This window comes from Callithrix jacchus, chromosome 20, assembly GCF_049354715.1.
Source record: "Callithrix jacchus isolate 240 chromosome 20, calJac240_pri, whole genome shotgun sequence".
Taxonomy (NCBI): Eukaryota; Metazoa; Chordata; class Mammalia; order Primates; family Cebidae; genus Callithrix; species Callithrix jacchus.
The window spans coordinates 4903998-4926138 of NC_133521.1; the positions used below are offsets into that span (position 1 = coordinate 4903998).

Below are 22141 nucleotides of genomic sequence, written 5' to 3' on the forward strand. Positions count from 1 at the left end.
CGCCTGCCTCAGTGGGATCACCAGCGTGAGCCACCACACGCAGTCAGGCTTTTTTTTAATATTACCAGCAGACTAAATGGATTAATACACAGAGTATGAAATATAAAAGGCACCAAGAAATAAGCATGACAGATTTCATCACAAAAGAGAATACTTGTTCATTTACTATAGAATATTTATATTAAATACAACTTGAGGAAACAGTGAAATAAATATTTTACACTTGCAAGCAGTTTTCAATGTTTAAATTTCCTACCTCGGCACACTGCCTCACTCTTTTATCATGAAAACCCTAACTTCTCACTCTCCTTTTATCTTCTTTCCTGAAGTCCAGGTAGACGGTGGTACTTCTTTTCCAACTGTTCCAAAATGATCTGCATAAGCCTTCATTTAAACCATTATTTTGCTGACCTACTGCTATTTATACACACATGTCTCTATACAGATGTTAGCTCTGCAGCATTTTAACCTTATTTTTTCATGGTCTCACCCAACATATTTGCTCAATAAATACTTGTCAAAGGAGGAAAAAAGATGGATTATTCAGGCCAGGCACAGTAGCTCACGCCTATAATACCAACACTTTGGGAGGCTGAGGCAGGTCAACCGTTTCTGAGCTCAGGAGTTTGAGACCAGCCTGGGTAACATGGAGAAAACCCATCCCTACACACATACACACACACACACACACACACACACACACACACACATTAGGCAGATGTTGTGACATGCGCCTGTGGTCTCAGATACTCAGGAGGCTGAGGCAGGAGGATTACTTGAGCTGGGTGGCGGAGGTTGCATTGATCTAAGATCATGCTACTGCACTTCAGCCTGGGTGACAGAAGGACATCGTGTCTCACATAAATAAATAAATAAGAAAGATGAATTATTTAATAAATGGTACTAGATAATTGGCTACTTGAAAAAAAAATAAAGTTAAGAGTTTACCTCCCTGCATAAGACATATATTTGACAAAGACGTAATAATAAAAAAAAACTCTTAAACTTTAATAATAAAAAGACAATCCAGCTGACAAACAGGAAAAGGATCTGAATAGGTATTTCTCCAAAGAAGATTGTATACAGATGGCCAATACACTCATGAAAAGATGTTCAACATCATTAGCCATCAGAAAAATATATAGCAGAATCATTATGAGATGCATGCACATGTTCATAGCAACATTAGTCACAATAGCCAAGAGATGGAAGCAAGCCAAATGTCCACGGACAGACAAATGAATGAATAAAATATGGCAAACACGCACAATGGAATATTATTCAGCCTTAAAAAGGAAAGAAATCTTGTCACATACTACAATATGGATGAACCCTGAAGACATTATGTTAGGAGAAATAAGCAGTCATTCATTGCATAATTTCATTTAATGAGTTACCTAAAGTAGTCAAATTCACAGAGACAAAGTAGAATGGTGCTAGGAAGGAAGGGAAAGAAGGGAGCTGTTTAATGGGTATAGAGTTTCAGTTTTGCAAGAAGAAAAAGTTCTGGAAATGTGTTTCATAACAATGCAAATGTACATAACTCTACAAAACCATACCTTAAAAATGGTTAAGATGGCTAATTTTATGTGACAGGCGTTTACCACAATTACAAAAAATGGTTAAGATGGTAAAAAAAAAACCACTGAAAATAAGTTAACATTTTATATGTACTAAGATGGTTATAGCACTCCAAGAATAACAAGTAATGCTGAAGATGTAAACAAATTAGAATTCTCATCCATTTCTGATGGGAATGTGGAATGGTGCGCAGCTGCTTTGGAAAACAATCTGGCATTCCCTTAAAAGGCTGAACATAAAATTCTCCTTCGACCCAGCAATTCATTTCCAGCTATATTCCAAAGACAACAAAAACAAAAAAAAAATCCAAACAGAAACTTATACATCAGTGTTCACAGCAGTATTATTCATAATAGCCAAAAGGTGGAAACCATCCAGATGTCCATCCAATCATGACTGGATAAACAAAATTGGGACTATACATGCAACAGAATATTATTTGGCAATTAAAAGGAATAAAGTACTGATGCATATTACAACATGGATGAATCCTGAAAACATTATGCTAAGTGAAAGAAGCCAGTCACACATGACCACCTATTATATGACCCCATTTATATGAAATGTCCAGAATAGGCAAATCGATGAATACATAAAATAGATTAGTGGTTGCCTGGAATTGGTGATAATGGACGACTAAGAGTGACAGACAGTACTGAGTTTCTTTTTGTGATGATAGCTATATTCTTAAATGACTGCAGTGATGGATGCAAAATTCTTGAGAATATGCTAAAGCCATTAAATTGTATACTTCAAATGGGTCATGATATGGTATGTGAATTACATCTTAATAAAGCTGTTACAAAATAAGAAAGAGACGATAACAGTTTACAAGACTAGTGACAAAGGGGGGTGAACTTTTTGTAATACAACAGTACAAAGAGATACTACTGCTAATTTAAAAAGAACTTCTAGATAACAGAAGAGAATCTAAGAGAAAACAAAGAATTTCAAGAAGCAATATCTGGAAGAGAAAATGGAAATAATCAAAAAACACTGAGAAAGGCACTCAGCCACACTAGTTAGGAAAAAAACCAATTTTATTCTTAGACATAGGTGAAAAATAAAAGCATGATAAAATTGTAAGAAAAACAATAAATATATTATCACAAAGAATTCTTTAATATCTACTACAGTATATTTATAAATCAATTAGAAAATAAGAAAGGACAAGGACTATTGATAGAAATAAAGATACAAATGGCTCTTGAATATATGAAAAGATGCTCAACTTCATTCATTATAAGAAAAATATGAAATAAAAATATTTTTCACTTAACTGACAAAGATAAAAAAGTTTAATAACCCCTTGGGTAGGTGAAGGTGTTAGGAAAAGAGCGTTTTCAATATATATACTCTAGGTAGTAGAAAATTATACAATTTCTGTGAAGGGACATCTGTTAAAAAATACAATATAAAGTTGAAAACAAGAGAGAATTAATCTGTGGTATTGGAAATTACAATAGTGGTTGCCTTTAGGTGAACTGGGTTAGTAAGTAATAAAAGGGCTGGAGGGAACATTTTGGATGTTGGTAATATTTGTTTCTTGATCTGAGTGTAATTGCATGTGTATGATTACTCTGCTAAAATTTATCGATCTGTGCACTTATGTATACTTTTCTATATATTTCAATAAAATGTTTATTTAAAAATATATATGTATTCTTTAATAATTCCATTTTTAATAATTTATCATATAGGATTTTCATTATAGACTATTCATAATAAGAGATTGAAAACCACATGGTATATGTGACTAAGGAACTCATTAAATTATGTTGTAACCATACTATATACTATTTAGTAAAGAAGCAATTCTAGATTACACACATATATATTTATATATGCATAAAATATCTTAGAAAGATATGAAGAAATTGTCTCTGGGAAGAGAACTGAAGCACTGGGAGATGAGTACAATATTTTCATCATATACTCTTGTAATTTTTAATAGACCATCTGTATGCATTACTTATTTTAAAAACAAATTCATTAGTAAAATAAAAATTTAGAACTCTCAGATGAGTATGTGATAAACTGGATAGTGTCATATGCTGGTGAAAATATAAATCCCTACAACTTTCAGGGAAGATAATTTGTTATTATTGATTAATGTTTAAAACACAGTCTCTTCAACTCATGTCTATGAAATACCGGAGTCCAGATAAATATACACTAAGAGATAAAAAAGGAAATAAATTCTGGAACATATATAACATTACGGAATGATACGGAGGATAACAGAAAAATGAGGGAGGCCTGTAAGTGCTGACTTGAAAGGGGGCTTATACTTTGTTAAGGTGAAAAAAACAAGATGCAGGCAAACATGTTTAATAAAGTTCTATTTAAAAGTGTGTGTTGGGCTGGGCACGGTGGCTCACACCTGTAATCCCAGCACTTTGGGAGGCCGAAGCAGGCAGATTAGTTCAAAACCAGCCTGGCTAACATGGTGAAACGCCGTTTCCACTAAAAATACAAAAATTAGCCATAGTGGTGGCAGGAGCGTGTAATCCCAGCTACTTGGGAGGCCGAGGCAGGAGAATCACTTGAATCCGGGAGGCAGAGGTTGCAGTGAGCTGAGATCACACCACTGCACTCCAGCCTGGGCGACAGAGGGAGACTCCATCTCTAAATAGATAAATAAGTAAATAAAAGTGTGTGTTGAATGAATCTGTGTTGAGCAAACGAAGACAGATGCCAACAACATATCCTGTATGATTTCATTTACATCATGTTCAAAAACAGGAACTTATTCATACCCAGCACCATGCATCTCTTCCATCTGGATGTTTGCCTGTATCCTTTGAGATATGTTTTATAATAAGCAGGAAATTTAAGTAAGGTGTTTCCTTGAGTTCCGTGAGCTGCTCTACCAAATCAAACCAAGGAGGGGGTCATGGAAACCCTGATTCATAGCCAGTTAGTCAGAAGTACAGGTCCCAATGTGAGACATGTGATTGGCACCTGCAATGCAGGGCAATCTTGTGGGGCTGAGCCGTCAACCTGTGGGATCTGACAGACTGATAGAGTCAGAATTGATCGATTGGTTGGTGTATGGAGGTGGGAGGCAGAATCCCTACATATTCTGGTGACCAGAGATAAAGTATTCTGTGTTGTAGTGACTTTGTGAGTACAGAACAAAGTCTGGTTTTATCCTGTCTCTTATGTTATGCATAATTATGCATAATTGCATGGTACTCCATTTTGTGTGTGTGTGTGTGTGTGTGTGTGTGTGTATTTACCCCTTTTTATGTTATGAACTGAATGAGTACCCCCTCCCTCAAATTCATATGTTGAAGCCCTAACCTCCTGCGTGGCTGTTCTTGGGACCTCTAAGGAAGTAATTAAGGTTAAACAAAGTCACAGGGAGAGGATCAGTGTCTCCTAATAAGAGAGCTTGCAGTTTTTCTCTACCTGCACATGACAAGAACATGAGAGCTCACACTGAGATGGCAGCCACCTAGAAGCCAGGAAGCGAGGCTGCTTAGAGAGAATCTACCTTCCCAGTACTCAGTTTGTGGTATTTTGTTATGGAAGCCTGAGTAGACTAATACACACACATACTTTGTTTTAAAAAAGTTTTTAGGCCAGGTGTGGTAGCTAATGCCTGTAATCTCAGCACTTTGGGAGGCTGAGGCAGGGGGATCACATAAAGTCAGGAGTTTGAGACCAGCCTGGCCAACGTGGTGAAATCCCACCCATCTCTACCAAAAATATAAAAAAATTAGCCAGGCATAGTGATGCATGCTTGTAATCCCAGCTACTAGGGAGGCTGAGGCAAGAGAATTGCTTGAACCTGGGAGATGGAGGTTGCAGTGAGCTGAGATTGTGCCATTGCACTCCAGCCTGGGCATAAGAGCAAAACTCCGTCTCGAAAAAAATTATGTAAATAAAATCATACTACATACTATTGTGTAATCTCCCCTCACCTATTACATCAACCACATAATTGCACGGTATTCAATTTGTGTGTGTGTGTATTTATCCCTTCTTTTTATTAGGATGTTTAAGTTCTTCTCCTCATACCCCGACTTTTTTTCCTTCTAAAAACACCATTGGCAAGATCAGCTTTATGGACCTAGTATATTTATACATAGATCTTTGGTACATCTCTGACAATTTCCTTGGGATAAATTTATAAAACAGAATTTCTGGGTTCAATCTTAAAGCTTTTGATGTATACAATGAAACTACTCTCCAGAAAAGACTATCAAACATCTAAAAAGATCATTTATTGATCTTCTGGTAAGTGCCAAGCTGTGAATTTGCTTTTACAAATGCTCTTCCTTAATCCTCATATCAAGACTGTGAAATAATTCTAATTGTCACCGCCTCCTCATCTTTTTTTTAAGAAGAGGAAACTGAAGAACTGAAGTTTGGGCCCATACTCAAGGTCACAGGGTGAATGGAACTCTTTTTGCAAGATTATGTGACCACTGCTTTCAACAAGCAGCAAGAAACTAACTCATTTAAAGAACACATCCTACTATGATAGGAGATGAGAAATCGATGAACCATTGGGTTATTTTCTGTACAAGATAAAATGTTTGTGTCTTGGTTAGCATATTTAAGAGTATTTACTAACACAACACATAATTACATTAGTATTAATCACCTAATACTAATCCTAATTCAAAAATCATGTAATAGTTTATTTCATTTTGTATATAGTAAGCTAAAAACTTGGTTTCTGCATCTGTTTTTGTTTCTTCACAAGACTTCCTGTCAATTTTTGAAGTTTCACATTGTAACATTAGGATCTCATGATAGGTCTTAAATGTAACCCTAACTTTGCTACGTCTTTTCTCCACTAAGAAATTTTATAAAATAAAGTCAAACTAGGTATTACACAGGAAAAAAATATGATACGTATTTGCCAGAGATAAGTGTTCTAAAAAGGGATATCTACATAATACAAATTAGAATATGCATTTCCTTGGTTTTTGCAATCACAGATTCAAGGAAAAACAATACTAACCCTTAATTAATTATCATGCTGGTTCATAATATTGTTTAATTAGGAATTCTGAACTCTCAACATAGTATTATAAAGGTTAATCTGCATCCGCTCAGAAATTATTATTTTACCTACAGAACAACTTGGTATTTTTCCAGTGACATCTATATGGCTATGCAGCAGGTGAGGCAGCCTCAGTCTGCATGGCTTCTGGGCTCTACTAGCTATGAATGTTTAATGTAAGGTAGGAAAATATATATGTCTTTAGCTACATTCAGTAATGATACTGCTTTTGTTAAGGAGAGCTACAGAAGGAAGGAAAAAATTTGACTTTTAGCTTTACCACTCAAATCCTCTGTGACCCAGTCTTTAGTTTTTTTTTCTTTTTTCTTTTTTTTGAGATGGAGTCTCACTCTGTCACCCAGGCTGAAGTGCAGTGGCACAATCTCAGCTCACTGCAATTTCTACCTCCCAAGTTCAGGTGATTTTTGTGCCTCAGTCTCCCCAGAAGCTGAGATTACAGGTGCCCGCCACCACACCTGGCTGATTTTTATAGTTTTAGTAGAGATGGGGTTTGGCCATGTTGAACAGGCTGGTCTTAAACTTGGGGCCTCAAGTGATTCAACTACCTCGACCTCCGAAAGTGCTGGGATTCCAGGGGTGAGCCACTGTGCCTGCCCGAATTTTCTTGTAAGAAAAAAAGAAGACATTCACTCTCATACTTATTATCTTCTTCCCCTGTTGAGTTAATGAAATTTGAAAAAAAAGTCTGAAAAACATTAGGTTTCTTGAAATTTACAGACCATATAAAGAAAATTTTTATTCTCATTTTTCTCCTCTTATTGCTCAGTATATCAAAGGGACAGACTCATCAGGAATATGGTTTCAATGACAGTTTATTAAAATTAGAGATATAAATTCTTCATAAAAGGCAGAACTGAATTAAATACTGCTGGAAAACACAAGAGTGTAAATGTTATATGTGTATTAGTAGTCCATCTTCTGTTAATAATTTGCTACTAACAGAAACTAAGTCTCCAGGTTATGAGTGTTGATAAGGGTACACCTCAAAGCGACTGACACCAATGCTAGCTCAAAGCCTTAAGTGCCACTCCTTTCTATTCATTCAGCACAGAAAATCTCATCAAGTAGGACCATGTCTTGCTGTGTTAGCTAATGAAAGATGTGATCATGGGCAAAAGACTTCACCTCTCTCTCTTTTATGGTTTTAAAAAAACATTTAAAGTAAGAGAGTTGGATGAAATAATTTATAAGGTTTATAAAAACCTGCAAACTGGAGTTTTTATAAACCTTATAAATTATTTCATAATTCTTTCATTCCAAACTGGGATCTATATTGCTAGTTTCAGGTGCTTAACACTCACCCTAGCTCAGAGGGAAGTAGCCTGGGTTTAAAGGGCTCTTTGTTTAAGTTTGCTCACATGTGATAAAATTATCTAGAACACTGAGAGCCTTGAATAGTCAGGGTCTGAAGGAATGAGGCTGGATCATGGATGATGCAACCTCTCAAAGTCAGAAATGCAGAACAGAACCAGAAATGGAACTTGCTATTACGTAAGCTAATTTTCTGTGTTCTCTTTGTCCTTACAGTATATGTAACATTATGCTACCAAGAAAACATACATATTTTCATCTAAAACTTATATATAGGATACTATTGTATGAAGCAATCATGTAAAGCAGAAGGCACATGATAAACACTAAATGTTAGCTATTACTGTTTTGTTTTTAAAACAAATTACAGATTCTATCATTCTGGATTTCAGGCATCAGCTTTCATTGCTGCAGCTTCTTTTGGTGTGCCTGAAACTTCAGGAACCAACAGAAGCAGGCAGAGAATGCTCAGTGCTCACGGTGGTTATATATACCAAGGGACAAAGAGCACAGCTTTTCTAAAATACTTTTACAGACTTTCCAAATGTTTTACAATCGGCTCACTTACTTTTGTAATCAGAAAACAAAACTAAATAAATACTAAACCAAAACCTTACCAATAAATAAAAGAAATAATGTTTTAAAGTTCTCTTGCATAATCAAAAAAGTAAAAGGACAGACTGGTGGTGTTTCTACAAATGTCACCCTGAAATTAAAATTTAAAAACTCCATAATGTCAAGCTTAGGAACAAGTAAAAAGTATTTAAATTAGTCTATTAAATGAATGCAAGAATGTAATTTCCCCAGTGATATCTGAATAAAAATTTCATCATCTGTGCTTCAGTTAGGTTAAAAAAAAAAAAAAAAAACACTAGTAAATGTTCCAAGGCTGAATTTACTGATTACAGCAAAAGCCCACTTTTTAAAAGTGGGACCATTATATTATTGATATAAAAATATAGGCTTATGGGTGATGTAAAACTTATTTTTTTTTTAAGTATAATAACTGGGAAGGTATGCTAAAATACATACAGGGTCCATTACGGAAAAGGGAAATTTAACAGGACAGATACCTGTATGCAATTCCAGCCTTCTACTATTTGTCTTGTTTGCCTCTGTGAGCTTCTTGAAAGCAAGAACTGTTTTTGTTTGATTTTTAAGTGTCTCTCTGTGTTGCTTAGTTCAAGTGTTACCGAATATTTTTTAACTAGCTAATTTTTGCTAATGGTCTACTCTAGAAGTTTAAGAATTTTTAACAATTTCATAAGCTTTTGTAATTACATATTATTTGTAATCATATTAGTGGCTTGGTGCAGTGGCTCATGCCTGTAATCCCAGCACTTTGGGAGGCCAAAGTGGGCAGATCACTTGAGGTGAGGAGTTTGAGACCATCCTAGCCAACACAGTGAAATTCTGTCTCTACTAAAAATACAAAAATTAGCTGAGCATGGTGATGTATTCCTGTAATCCCAGCTACTGTGGAGGCTGAGGCAGGAGAATTGCTTGAACCCAGGAGGTGGAGGTTGCAGTGAGTCAAGATCATGCCACTGTACTCCAGCCTGAGAGACAAAACTGCATCTCAAAAAAGAAAAAAATTACAAACATCTACACAGGATTCTTATAACATTGTGTAATAGCCTTTTAAATGAACTGTTCCAAAAAGTAATTTCTAATACTCCTAGGGATATTTAAAACCAAATTTGTTTTTAAAGATTAAAAAAATATGAAAATAGCCTATTCACAATTAAACAAAAAGCAAGAATCAAAATACTTGATGAGCTATTTGAAATACTGATTATCAGGAGATTTAATTTGTAGTTTAAAATATGGACAATGGGATGTGCAATTTATAAGTTTCTTTTAACATGACAATGCTTAGGATTTTATCATTTCATGTTAAATCATATTGTATGCTATGGCCCATGTATCCTTAAAGATAGTTAAAATATAAAAATTTGGCTTCTAGCTTTGTGATTCAGTTTATATTCGCTTTTCACAAAAATGTCAAAACCAAAAGCCAAATATGGCAATAATCATGCATAAATATTACAACACTAAACCAGCGTGCAGGCTGGGAGGATGAGTTAAACAGAGCCAAAGCTGTAAAGGTCAATGCTGTACAATGGTTTTAGTTGTGTTTTAAGTAAAAAGTTCTTGCCTAGATTGTGAGTGACTATTCACATTCCTTCTCTGAAAATGTCTTTAAGCTTTTGTTTCTTTAAGATACATGAACACAAAAACATTATCACCTCTCTAAAAATTACTCAAGCTTTGAGCACATGTGTAAACTTAAGTACCTGACCCCAGACATTCTTGTCATTTAGATGACATTATTTTAGACATTCTATGAAAGATTTTTTTGGTCTGTTACTGATTACCTATCTTTCATTCATTATTTTACTAAATAGTAAGTAAAATGATATGCTGTTTGTAAAAAAAAAATACAGAAACCTACAAGATGATCTTTGAAGTAATTTTAATCTTGCTCTTTATGTGTACATATTAGTATCAAATGTGGGAGTTAGATACTTTATACCTATGCAAATATATATACACATATAAATATATAACATAGAAATTTGTTAAAATTTTTGCTATACTCAGGAGCAGTTTGACCTTTAAGAACATATCAAATAAAAAAATGATAAATATGTGACATGATGGATATATTAATTGGCCTGATTTAATAATTTCACAAGGTATACATATACTAAAATAACATATTGTACCCCTTATATTAAAAAATGTGAAAAAAGTAGTTAAAAAACACAAAACATATTGGTTCCAGGTAAGACTGTTTGAAGTAACTTTTAGTAGACAATTTCAAAAACAAAACATATATTTACTTCCTTAATTCCCTAACTGTCATTGCAACGTTCAAAAATAATAAATGATAGATATCTTGAGAAATTCTTAAAAGGATACTGAATAGATGAATAAGATTGAGAAAGAGCTAATTTAGTGCTGAGCAGGTCAGAGAGCTATTGGGACAATGGGGTGGACCCCCCCCAGCAGCCCACTGGGAAACCTTTCAGCTCAGCGTTTTGGCTGAAAAGGGAAACATGCCAGGGCTGAGGACAGAGAGGAAACTGAAAGTCTCTGAAAAGCAGGTCTGAGGCTGGTGACAGGAAAAGCTGCATTTGTTACTTAGTAGTTCTTGTTACTTGGTAGTTCTTGTTAGCTAAGTAAAAGTGGGGGATTTGCTGGTGCTTCTAGTCAGTGCCCTAAATAACTTCATGGTGTTGCCAAAAACACAAACTTTTTAGCATACAGGATGAAACAACAGAAAAAGGTTCAGTAGGCTGGGTGCGGTGGCTCACGGCTGTAATCCCAGCAGTTTGGGAAGCCGAGGTGGGTAGATCAGAAGCTCAGGCATTCAAGACCAGCCTGGCCAAGATCCCATCTCTACTAAACATACAAAAATAAGCCAGGTGTGGTGGTGGGCGCCTTTAGTCCCAGCTACTCAGGATGCTGAGGCAGAGAATTGCTTGAACCTGGGAGGCAGAGGTTGCAGTGAGCTGAGATTGCGCCACTGCACTCCAGCCTGGGCTACCGAGCAAGACTCTTGACACCTAAAAAAAAAAAATGCTCAGCAAAGCAGAGTGCCTCACTGTAACATCCTTTCATTATTTCCCAATGGAAAGCACAAATGAGGCCACTGGAGTAAGCCAGGGCTCTTGCGCCCCTCACTAGTGACTTTCACAGAGAAGGCAGGCAGTTGGAGTTCAATTGTAAGGCATCACACTGGCTCTGCTGTCTGACAGCCCCCAGGCCATCACTTTGCTCAATAGCTTTTACCCATGGTGGGCTCCCAGCTTGTGAGTCCCAAAGGGGAAAGGAGAAAGGAAGCAGTGGCAATTGTCTGCTGGGCAGAATTGCATAGTAACCCACTCTGCTTATACTACCCACCAACCCTGATTCTTTTTTTTTTGAGACGGAGTTTCGCTCTTGTTACCCAGGCTGGAGTGCAGGGGGGCCATCTCGGCTCACCGCAACCTCCGCCTCCTGGGTTCAGGCAATTCTCCTGCCTCAGCCTCCTGAGTAGCTGGGATTACAGGCATGCCCAACCACGCCCAGATAATTTTTTGTATCTTTTAGTAGAGATGGAGTTTCACCATGTTGACGAGGATGGTCTCGATATCCTGACCTCATGATCCACCCGCCTTGGCATCCCAAAGTGCTGGGATTACACCTGATTCTTTTAAGAAATGTAAGCAGAGAAAAATCCTTATGCACAAGAAAAGCAACAGCTTAAGAGCAGGAAGACTAACATGAGCAATCATATAAATGGCCCCCACCTAAACAGAACATGCACAGGAACAGGAGGGTATTTCAAAGACTGGCATATTATAGTAGCCCCCACTTACCCAAGGGGACATGTTCCAAGATCACCAGTGGGGGCCTGAAACCATGCAGAGCACTGAATACTAAATATGCTGTTTTTTCCTGCATGTATATACCTATGACAAAGTTTAATTTATAAACTGGGCATAGTAAGAGACTAACAATAACAATAAAATAGAACAATTATAACAATATACTATAATAAAAGTTATATGAATGTGGTTTTCACTCTCAAAATATTTTCTTATAATGTACTCACATCTTTTCAAAATACAGTTGACTGTGGGTAACTGAAACGACAGAAACTGAAACTGTGGATAAGGGGGGACTACTCTATATGCAAGAAGAAAGTAGAGCAATGTTTATAAAATTCCATTAGCAAACTTAGTCCTAACAGTAAGGGCAAGAGAAAGATATTTTAAGACATACCAGCACTCAGAAAATATATTAACCTAAGTACAATTTATTCTAAAACTCACTTTAGAAAATATTTCATCAAAAGAAATGGAGTGGGAATAAAGAAAGGGGAAAATGTGGTACATAAGAAAAAAGGTGGCAATAAAAGTTGGTAAAATTTAAGTTTAATTACTAATAATATGGTTGGGAATTATTAAGAAAGGATTTATAAAATAGAAGGCAGAAAAAGTAAAGCAAATTAAGCATCCAGAAATCAAACTTTCATATTATTTCAACAAAAACTGGAGGCAGGCAAGGGGAATAAAAGCTTTCCCATCAACTATCTGCTTGTCATGAAAAAAACAAAACAACAACAACAAAAAACCAACACTCTTCCCAAAGGAAGGGTCTCATCTTGTTTGGTAGGTAAAGGTAAAGATACTGCTATAATTTTAAAAGTGCCAGGGTAAACAGGGTTCATCCAGGTTTGTTAGAAATGAGGTAACTTAGCAAAAAGAACAAAGCTGGAGGCATCACACTACTGGACTTCAGACTATACTACAAGCCTACAGTAATAAAAACAGCATGGTACTGGTACCAAAACAGAGATATAGACCAATGGAACAGAACAGAGGCCTCAGAGGCAATACCACACATATACAACCATCTGATCTTTGACAAACCTGACAAAAACAAGCAAAGGGGAAAGGATTCCCTGTTTCATAAATGGTGCTGGGAAAACTCACTAGCCATGTGCAGAAAGCAGAAACCGGACCTCTTCCTGACACCTTACACTAAAATTAACTCCAGATGGATTGAAGACTTAAACATAAGACCTAACACCATGAAAACTCTAGAATAAAATCTAGGCAAAACCATTCAGGACATAGCCATAGGCAAGGACTTCCGGACCTCTTCCTGACACCTTACACTAAAATTAACTCCAGATGGATTGAAGACTTAAACATAAGACCTAACACCATGAAAACTCTAGAATAAAATCTAGGCAAAACCATTCAGGACATAGCCATAGGCAAGGACTTCATGACCAAAACACCAAAAGCATTGGCAACAAAAGCCAAAATAGACAAATGGGACCTAATCAAACTCCACAGTTTCTGCACAGCAAAAGAAACAGTCATTAGAGTGAATCGGCAACCAACAGAATGGGAAAACATTTTTGCATGGGAAAAAATTTTTGCAGTCTACCCATCAGACAAAGGGCTGATATCCAGAATCTACAAAGAATTAAAATAGATTTACAAGAAAAAAACAAACAAGCCCATTCAAAAGTGGGTGAAGTACATGAACAGACACTTTACCAAAGAAGACATACATGAGGCCAACAAACATATGGAAAAATGCTCATCATCACTGGTCATCAGAGAAATGCAAATCAAAACTACATTGAGATACCATCTCATGCCAGTTAGAATTGCGATCATTAAAAGATCTGGAGACAACAGATGCTGGAGAGGATGTGGAGAAAAAGGAACACTTTTACACTGCTGGTGGGAGTGTAAATTAGTTCAACCACTGTGGAAGACAGTGTGGCGATTCCTCAAGGACCTAGAAATAGAAATTCCATTTGACTCAGCAATCCCATTACTGGATATATATCCAAAGGATTATAAATTGTTCCACTATAAGGATACATGTACATGAATGTTCATTGCAGCACTGTTCACAATAGCAAAGACCTGGAACCAACCCAAATGCCCAACGATGATAGACTAGAAAGGGGAAATGTGGCACATATACACCATGGAATATTATGCAGCCATCAAAAACGATGAGTTCGTGTCCTTTGTAGGGACATGGATGAACCTGGAAACCATCATTCTCAGCAAATTGACACAAGAACAGAAAATCAAACACCGCATGTTCTCACACATAGGGGTGTGTTGAACAATGAGAACACATGATCACAGGGAGGGAAGCATCACACACTGGGGTCTGTCGGGGGTTAATAGGGGAGGGACAGCGGAGGGTGGGGAGAGATAGCATGGGGAGAAATGTCAGATATAGGTGATGGGGAGGAAGGCAGCAAATCACACTGTCATGTGTGTACCTTATACAACAATCTTACATGTTCTTCACATGTACCCCAAAACCTAAAGTGCAATAAAAAAAAAAAGAAAAAGGTAACTTCTAGACTAGAATTAAGATTCAGAACCTTCAGGTGTATCTGACGGGAATATCAATAAAAGATGAGAGCCAGTAACTAGTCTAAATTCAGGGGATAGGAACCCCACAATTCTGTAATACACAAGGTCCCTGTCTTCATGTAAATGTGGTGGATCTGCTGTGTTGTGTGTAAGAAATGCAAAAGGGCAGTTTGTATCGCCGTGGCGGCAAATAAAACCTTAAGTATCCCCAATTTCCATAACTGAAAAACAGCGGCATTTAGTATAGGCTGATTTGAGCATTAGAGTAACAGAATAATTCAAGGGCAAAATCAGCTGTGGACATTGCCAATGGCTATGAAGGGTAATTACATAATAGTAACTGACTTAAGGCAAATAACTAATAATCAAAGGAAAGAGTGGGAGGGTATCTCAAAACAACCAGAAGGTATTTTTCTTCCAAATGATTGCTTTAAATTGGAATCTCATTTCCTGTAACCTTTCTGTAAATTACCTTATTAATATTTATGTTAATATCTTAAATGCAAAGTTATCCTGTTTTCTAAAACTAAAACCTCCTGTACCAAATTGGCTATCTCTGGGTCTCAGCTTGAAGATGTGTGGAGAATCCTCTCCTACGTTCCGGAGACTGCAGGGCAACCCGCCCTGATTTAAGCTGGGGAGTCGAAGGCCAGGGATTCTTAAATTCTCCTGACTAGAGCTTCTCAAGACTCTCTTAGGTTGTTTTAACTTTTTATCATGGAACATTTCAAACAAAAGTCCGAACATATATAAAACTGAAAAGAAACACATTTCTCACAGTTTCAAAAAGTGTCAACAGCATATGGCCAACTTTGTGTCATCTGTACCCCAGATTCCACATCCCTGGATTACTTTAAAAAAGGGCCGCAGACATGTCATTTTGCTCTCAGGTAGTTTGCTGTCTCACTACTTAATCATGTAAAGAAGGCTACGTTTTCCTGAGCAGGACCATGTGTTCTGAGTATTTTGTAACTATGATTATAAGTTAGGGCAGTGGTCCCCCACCTTTCTGGCACCAGGGATGGGTTTTGTGGAAGAAAGACAATTTTTTCATGGATGGGGGTCAGGCGGGAGATGGTTTCAGGACTGTTCTACCTCAGATCACAAGGTATGAAGGTATGTTAGATTCTCAAAAGGAACATACAACCTAGATCCCTCACATGTGCAGTTCGCAACAGGGGTCGCCCTCCTAAGAGGATCTAATGCTGCTGCTGATCTAACAGGAGACAGAGCTCAGGCGAGCGATGGGGAGCAGCTGTAAATACAAAGGTGAAGCTTTGCTCACTCTGGCCATTCACCTCCTGTTGCGTGGCCTGGTTCCTAATAGCCTCAGAATGGTATTGGTCTGAGGCCTGGGGCTTGGGGACCCCTACTTTAGGGTCTGCTTTAACAATAAAAGATATAGTAATTTTATTGAAAAAATTCAACAGACACTAATCAAGGGCCTACTATATGCCAGACATGAGTATCAATGGACAGAAGTAACTAAATATGCACATTTTGACTTAAGTTTTCTAACAACTAAACTGATTCATAGAAGTCGATGTTGCGTTATGAGCAGGTGAGGTCTCCTTTGGTACAAAGCATTCAAGCAGAAGCTGACTAAGATGTTGCATTAGGTTAGACTTGGGCAAGATGCCTTTTGAGATTTTTTTCTCTCCCATATCTAAGATCTTGTTTTTTTAATTTAAAAAAATGTAAAGGAATAAATGCCAAGGAAGAACTTGGGACCCTAAATTATATGGGCACATTTTTCCATGTGGATAATTTCTAAATGATCAATACAAAAAAAATTCAGACCTTCTTTTGCTTCACCCTTAGAAATGCCTTCTCTCTTTAGAATATTATTATTATTATTACAACTGGGAATTGGACTATCTTATCAATGTTACAAAAACCCTATGCTCTAATTCCCATCCATTCTACCTGGCTGGAAACCTGTGTGATGAAAGGGCCTGCAGACTTGAGCATGGAAAGCAGTGAAGTCACGGGCCCTCATGCTAGTCAGCAAAACTGCCACAAGTATAAATAGTTCAATCACATTCTATTTTAAGAGTATAAAACAGAACTTTTAGTATAAAAGTGGCTTCAAACCTTGAACAAAATAACTTGATGAGCACAGGGAGAACTTGATTTGTTCTAACAATATACAGATGAATATCTCTTGCACTTGAAATTTTCCTTGGTACTTAATGCCTAACATCTGTTCTAGAAAGAATTAATCTTTAATCTGTCCAAGTAGGCACATGCACATACCACATTCAGATGAACTAAGTAATGAATCTATGTTTTTTTTTTTTTTAAGTTTCAGACTTGAGAAAATAGTTCCTTTAATGTACACTGGCTCCAGCCTGGCCAACATGGCGAAACCTTGTTTCTACTAAAAATACAAAAAATTAGCCAGGTATGGCGGCACGTGCCTGTTATCCCAGCCACTCGGGAAGCTGAGGCATGAAAACCGCTTGAACCTGGGAGGCCGAGGGTGCAGTGAGCCAAGATCGCTCCACTGCACTACAACCTGGGCAACACAGTGAGACTCTATCTCAAAAAAGTTTACTGAAGTATACCGGCAAAATTCAAATGAAAGAAGGAAAAAGCCTACAGTTATCTCATTAAATAGAAAACAATATTTTGAAAGAGAATTATTAATTCCAATTTAATGTATATTTTTGAAGCAAATCACACTTATTCTAGGTTGAAGCAAAATGGTGAGTTTTATAGGATCCCATTAAAATAATGAGAGGAAAAATGCAGTTACTCATCACGTGTTAAATTTTTCTGTGCATTTTTGGTGTAAGCATGAAAAATTATGTAAATTAGAGTTTTCAGTCACAGAGAATCTGCAAAATGGGTAGACTTGAGAAGCTAAGCTAGGAAAGGGCATTTCAATCTTTTCAAGAAATGAACAATTGACTAGTTGTGTCCTTAATATCAGCAAACAAGTCAAGGTAGAAATCTGACTTTGAATTGGCATTTCACCTATTTTGGCAGAATGCTTCTTAGAGACACAGAAGGGTCAGAGGCATCAACTGTTGCTTAGGTACTAGAGAAGAGGGGAACATTGTTAATCAAGATAGCCAATCCAGGCCTCAAAAGATAGCTGGCTATTTATTTGAAATAAATTCCTGAACGCTTCCTATGTACCAGGCCCTGTGTTAGGCACATGACAATCAAAGAGAAATAAGACAGATGCTACTCTTAAATTGCTTGGATCATTATAGTATACTAGGAGTAAGAGAGATGCCAATGCCAAGGACACAAGTAAATAAGCCTAGATTTCAGAGTGCTTGCCAAGTATTCTGAAATGGATGGAGGAAGGCAAGATTAAATTTGATATTTAAACAAATGAAGACTAAAAGTGTGCTGTTCTTCACCAAGAAGGATGATGCTCATGATCAAAGGTAAAATAACGGATTTGATTTTAATTCTTTTTTTTTTTTCTTTTTTGAGACAGAGCCTTGCTCTGTAGTTCAGGCTGGAGTGCAGTGGCATGATCTTGGCTTACTGCAACCTCTGCCTCCTAGGCTCCAGCCTCAGCCTCCAGATTTGCTGGGACTATAGTTACATGCCACCACACCCAACTAAATTTTGTATTTTTGTAGAGACAGGGATTTCACCATGTTGGCTGGGCTTAACTCCTGACTTCAAGTGATCCACCTGCCTCAGCCTCCCAAAGTTCTGGGAGGACTGATTTTTTTTTTTAGTTATTTTTATCCTATAAATATGTGACTTCTGTTTAGTTCACCTGGGAACCAAAATCTGTAGCCGTCAAATGGCTGTACTGGATTTAGTAGTTTATCCCTAAGGAATCAAATCCCAAACTCTTACTCCAAAATCTCTTTGTTCCAATTAACTGAACTTGGTTATTCTAATTACATACACAATTAGGGTTAGCAAAACTTTTAAGAATTCTCGCTGTCTTATCTAGAGGTGTCCAGTTGAAGAAGGACAGAGATAAGAAAATGTATTTCAAACTATAAAATTAATAGCATACCAAATAAACCGTATATTTAAATTTTTTTAGCTTCAACATAGCCAAATAGTACTTTCTTGAAAATGGCAACAGACAGGAAATGGATAATAAAAAGTACAGAAATTATTAGATTGATGTATAAGTATTTTGTGGCTGCAGTAATAAGGAAGATGGGTGGAACTCTTAGTTCAAATAAGACTGAATTTGCCATTTAGAAAGGAAGAATGCATGTTTTATCAGTTTTATCTCTCAAAATAAATCTCAACACTAATCTGTTATTCTGTTGCTTTTCTGTGTTCAGCTATTTATGCTTATTTCAAACCCATAATAAATATTTCTACAAAGTACATGTGTCATTTTGTTGACAAACAAATCAATATGGCTCTCCTGGTGTTGGCTATTACAATAGTAATGCAAAAACAGTCACTTCTCAAACACCAGTTCATGATAGAACCCTCAGCAAACTAGGAATAGGGAGAACCTCTTTAGTATATACAGAGCATCTACCAAAAAACTCTATATAACATTTAAGTATGAAAGATAAAATGTTATATCCCCTTAAGACTGGAAACGAGACAAGTATGTCCACGCTCACCACTTATTCAACACAGTAAATGAAAATTCTAGCCAGCACAAGAAAAAAAAAAGGCATATGGATTAGCAAGAAAATTATCTCTCTTTGCAGATGACAAAGTTGTCTGTGTAGAAAATCCCAAGGAATCTACAAAAAATCCTTCTAGAATCAGCAAGGTCACTGTATACACAAGATTGACAAACAAAAATAAATTTCATATCCATATACTACAATATGTGGAAGCAAAACTTAAAAACACAATATCCTCTATAGCCATCTTAAAGAAAATAAAATACTTAAGCATGCACTCAACAAAATATGTACGGGGTCTTTATGACAAACACAGGTGTCAAGTGGAGGACACTACCGGCATTGGTTGCAGTGAACAAATAGGTACACAATGAGAAAAACAGAAGTCACATTTCTCACTGCTGGGAGAGCTATCTACAAAAAGAGACAAGATTAGAAGAGACCCTGAAGTGCTCCTTTTGGATTAAAAATGAAATTATAGTGATGATTCATGGTTTTATAGTTAGTATATGCAAATATAAATAGATGTAAATATAGTTACAAATGTGTACATTTGTATGTGCATATGTGAATCAACACCTGTATTCTCTCTCCATTGAGAGAACCTGGAAGAAATGATAACCCAGTAGCAACTAGCACACTGGGCAACCATTTCAGAATGTGGTTTTGAAATACTGTTCTCTACTAAAAGGAACCAAGACTCCTTGGAGAAATGTCTGATTGCAGGCTTGGGGCAAGGGAGATACAAGATGAACAACAGAATGTCAATTGATGGAAACAGAGAATCGCTGGTTGACAAATGTAGAAGGTTGATTCAGGCAGTTGTCAATGTACTCTAAAGGTGCTAGGGAAAGGTCTCATAAAGAAAAGGCTATTAATGTAATATTAGAATATTGCCCCCCAAAACTAACGAATTACAAAGGGAAAAACAGTGAGTGTAGAGTAGAGAAACTTGGTGATCATCAACGTGACCAGATGAGCAAGGTTAATGTCATGGTGGTAGGACTGGTCAAGATCATGTGCTTCCTGATATGATACACTAAGAAATGCACAGTGTCAGTTCTATAATTCCCTGCAGTGGAATTTCTGCAAAGAATTCATGACCTAAGTTGGGTAATGAGGAAACAGTGCTGTCTCACAGAATGCAAAGCTTGTATTCTTTAAAACTGATAAAGACACGAAAAATAGGAAAAGACTGGTCCAGATTGAGGAAGACTGAAAAGATGGGACAATTAAATGCAATAGATATTTCTGGATAGAATCCTGGGCCAGAAAGAAAAAAGAATATTACTGGGACAGCTGGCAAAATCTGAATAGGGTCTATGTATATAGACAGGATGGTGCTGTACTCATGTTGATCTGATCTAGAGGGTTGTACATTGGAGCATGTCCTTGCTCTTGGGAATACGCAGAGTGATGGGGAGACAGAGAGAACAAAAGTAAATGTTAATACTTTACTCACCAATGACTTTAACAAAATAAGCATCTGCTTCAAAGTTGTTTTTTAGTGTATGGATGGCAAAATCATTTTTTGTATATCCTTTACTTAGGACTACAATGTCCAAGATTCCCTGGAAAAAAAGACAAACAAAAATGGTAAAAACAAACTATTAGCCCAAAAAAAGGACAGTTAAAATGCATGGCATATTGTTTGTAAAGTAAATGTAGCCTGATTTATTCATCCTCATCTTTAAAATAAAATCATTATTAAAATATTTGGTATATACACACAAGTTTCAATAGTAAAATATAAATAAGATGAAAAACATCTATATTTAGTCTCTGGAGATAATTATTAGCATTTTGGTGTTTTCTTCCAGTCAAATTTGCATGAAGTTTCAAAGGAACTTGCCAGACCCTTTCCAACCATCAGGGGAGTACCTTTTCATCTGCCCTTGCCACCGCAGCATTTTACCATTTGCTTTCATGAAGGAGGAAGCTTTGCTAATTTTGTGGAAAGAAAAAAAGTATGCTCATTTAAACTGATATTCCTCTCATTCTTTTCATGAAGTTGATCATTTATCATATTTCTAAATATGTCAGCAACTTGGGTTTCTGTAGTAAACTATGTTCTATTTTTCAAGAGTGTTTTTGGTGATATCAGTTTGTGTGAGCTTTTTATATTATGAATATTAACTATTTAACTCTTTCATAGAAAATTTATCTCCCAGATTTTGAACAATTTTAAATTTCATTATGTTTTGGATGTACAGAAATTAAAAATCGATTTTCTTGCTTGGTCCCCTTGTGATATTTCTGCCAATTTTATGCTTGGAATCTGCTAATGAAAAGTAAAATAATGCAAGACTTGATTGCAGGAGAAACAGGGGAAAACAAGGACCTGAATAATTCATATAATTGAGAATAAGCCTCTTATAAAAAACAAAACAAAATAAAATCCAAAATGGGGTAAATGGAGACATAAATGTCCTATTGGGCATTGAACTTTCAAAAATAAATTATCTTACAAGGATATACTGTGATACATAAATTCTGGAATTTAACATTGCTTTTTTCACAATTTATTATTTTTGTGGTAAACTGACATTTCACTTTACAAAGGGGAAAACTGGGCCAGCAGTGGTGGCTTACGCCTGTAATCCCAGCACTTTGGGAGGCTGAGGCGGGCAGATCATGAGGTCAGGAGATTGAGACCATCTGGGCTAACATGGTGAAATCTTGTCTCTACTAAAAATATAAAAAATTAGCCAGGCGTGGTGGCG

The 22141-nt window shown here is 36.6% G+C and overlaps 1 protein-coding gene across 2 annotated transcripts in view; it reads right to left on the minus strand.

The window, feature by feature from the left end:
- The window catches only part of ITFG1 (integrin alpha FG-GAP repeat containing 1), a 310341-nt gene that overhangs the window by 90248 nt on the left and 197952 nt on the right, over nt 1-22141 (minus strand). For both annotated transcript variants that reach the window (XM_035282693.3, XM_002760922.6), the window contains one exon: nt 20881-20989. In XM_035282693.3, the coding sequence (XP_035138584.1) occupies nt 20881-20989 (109 nt within the window). The remainder of the gene's footprint in view (nt 1-20880; nt 20990-22141) is intronic.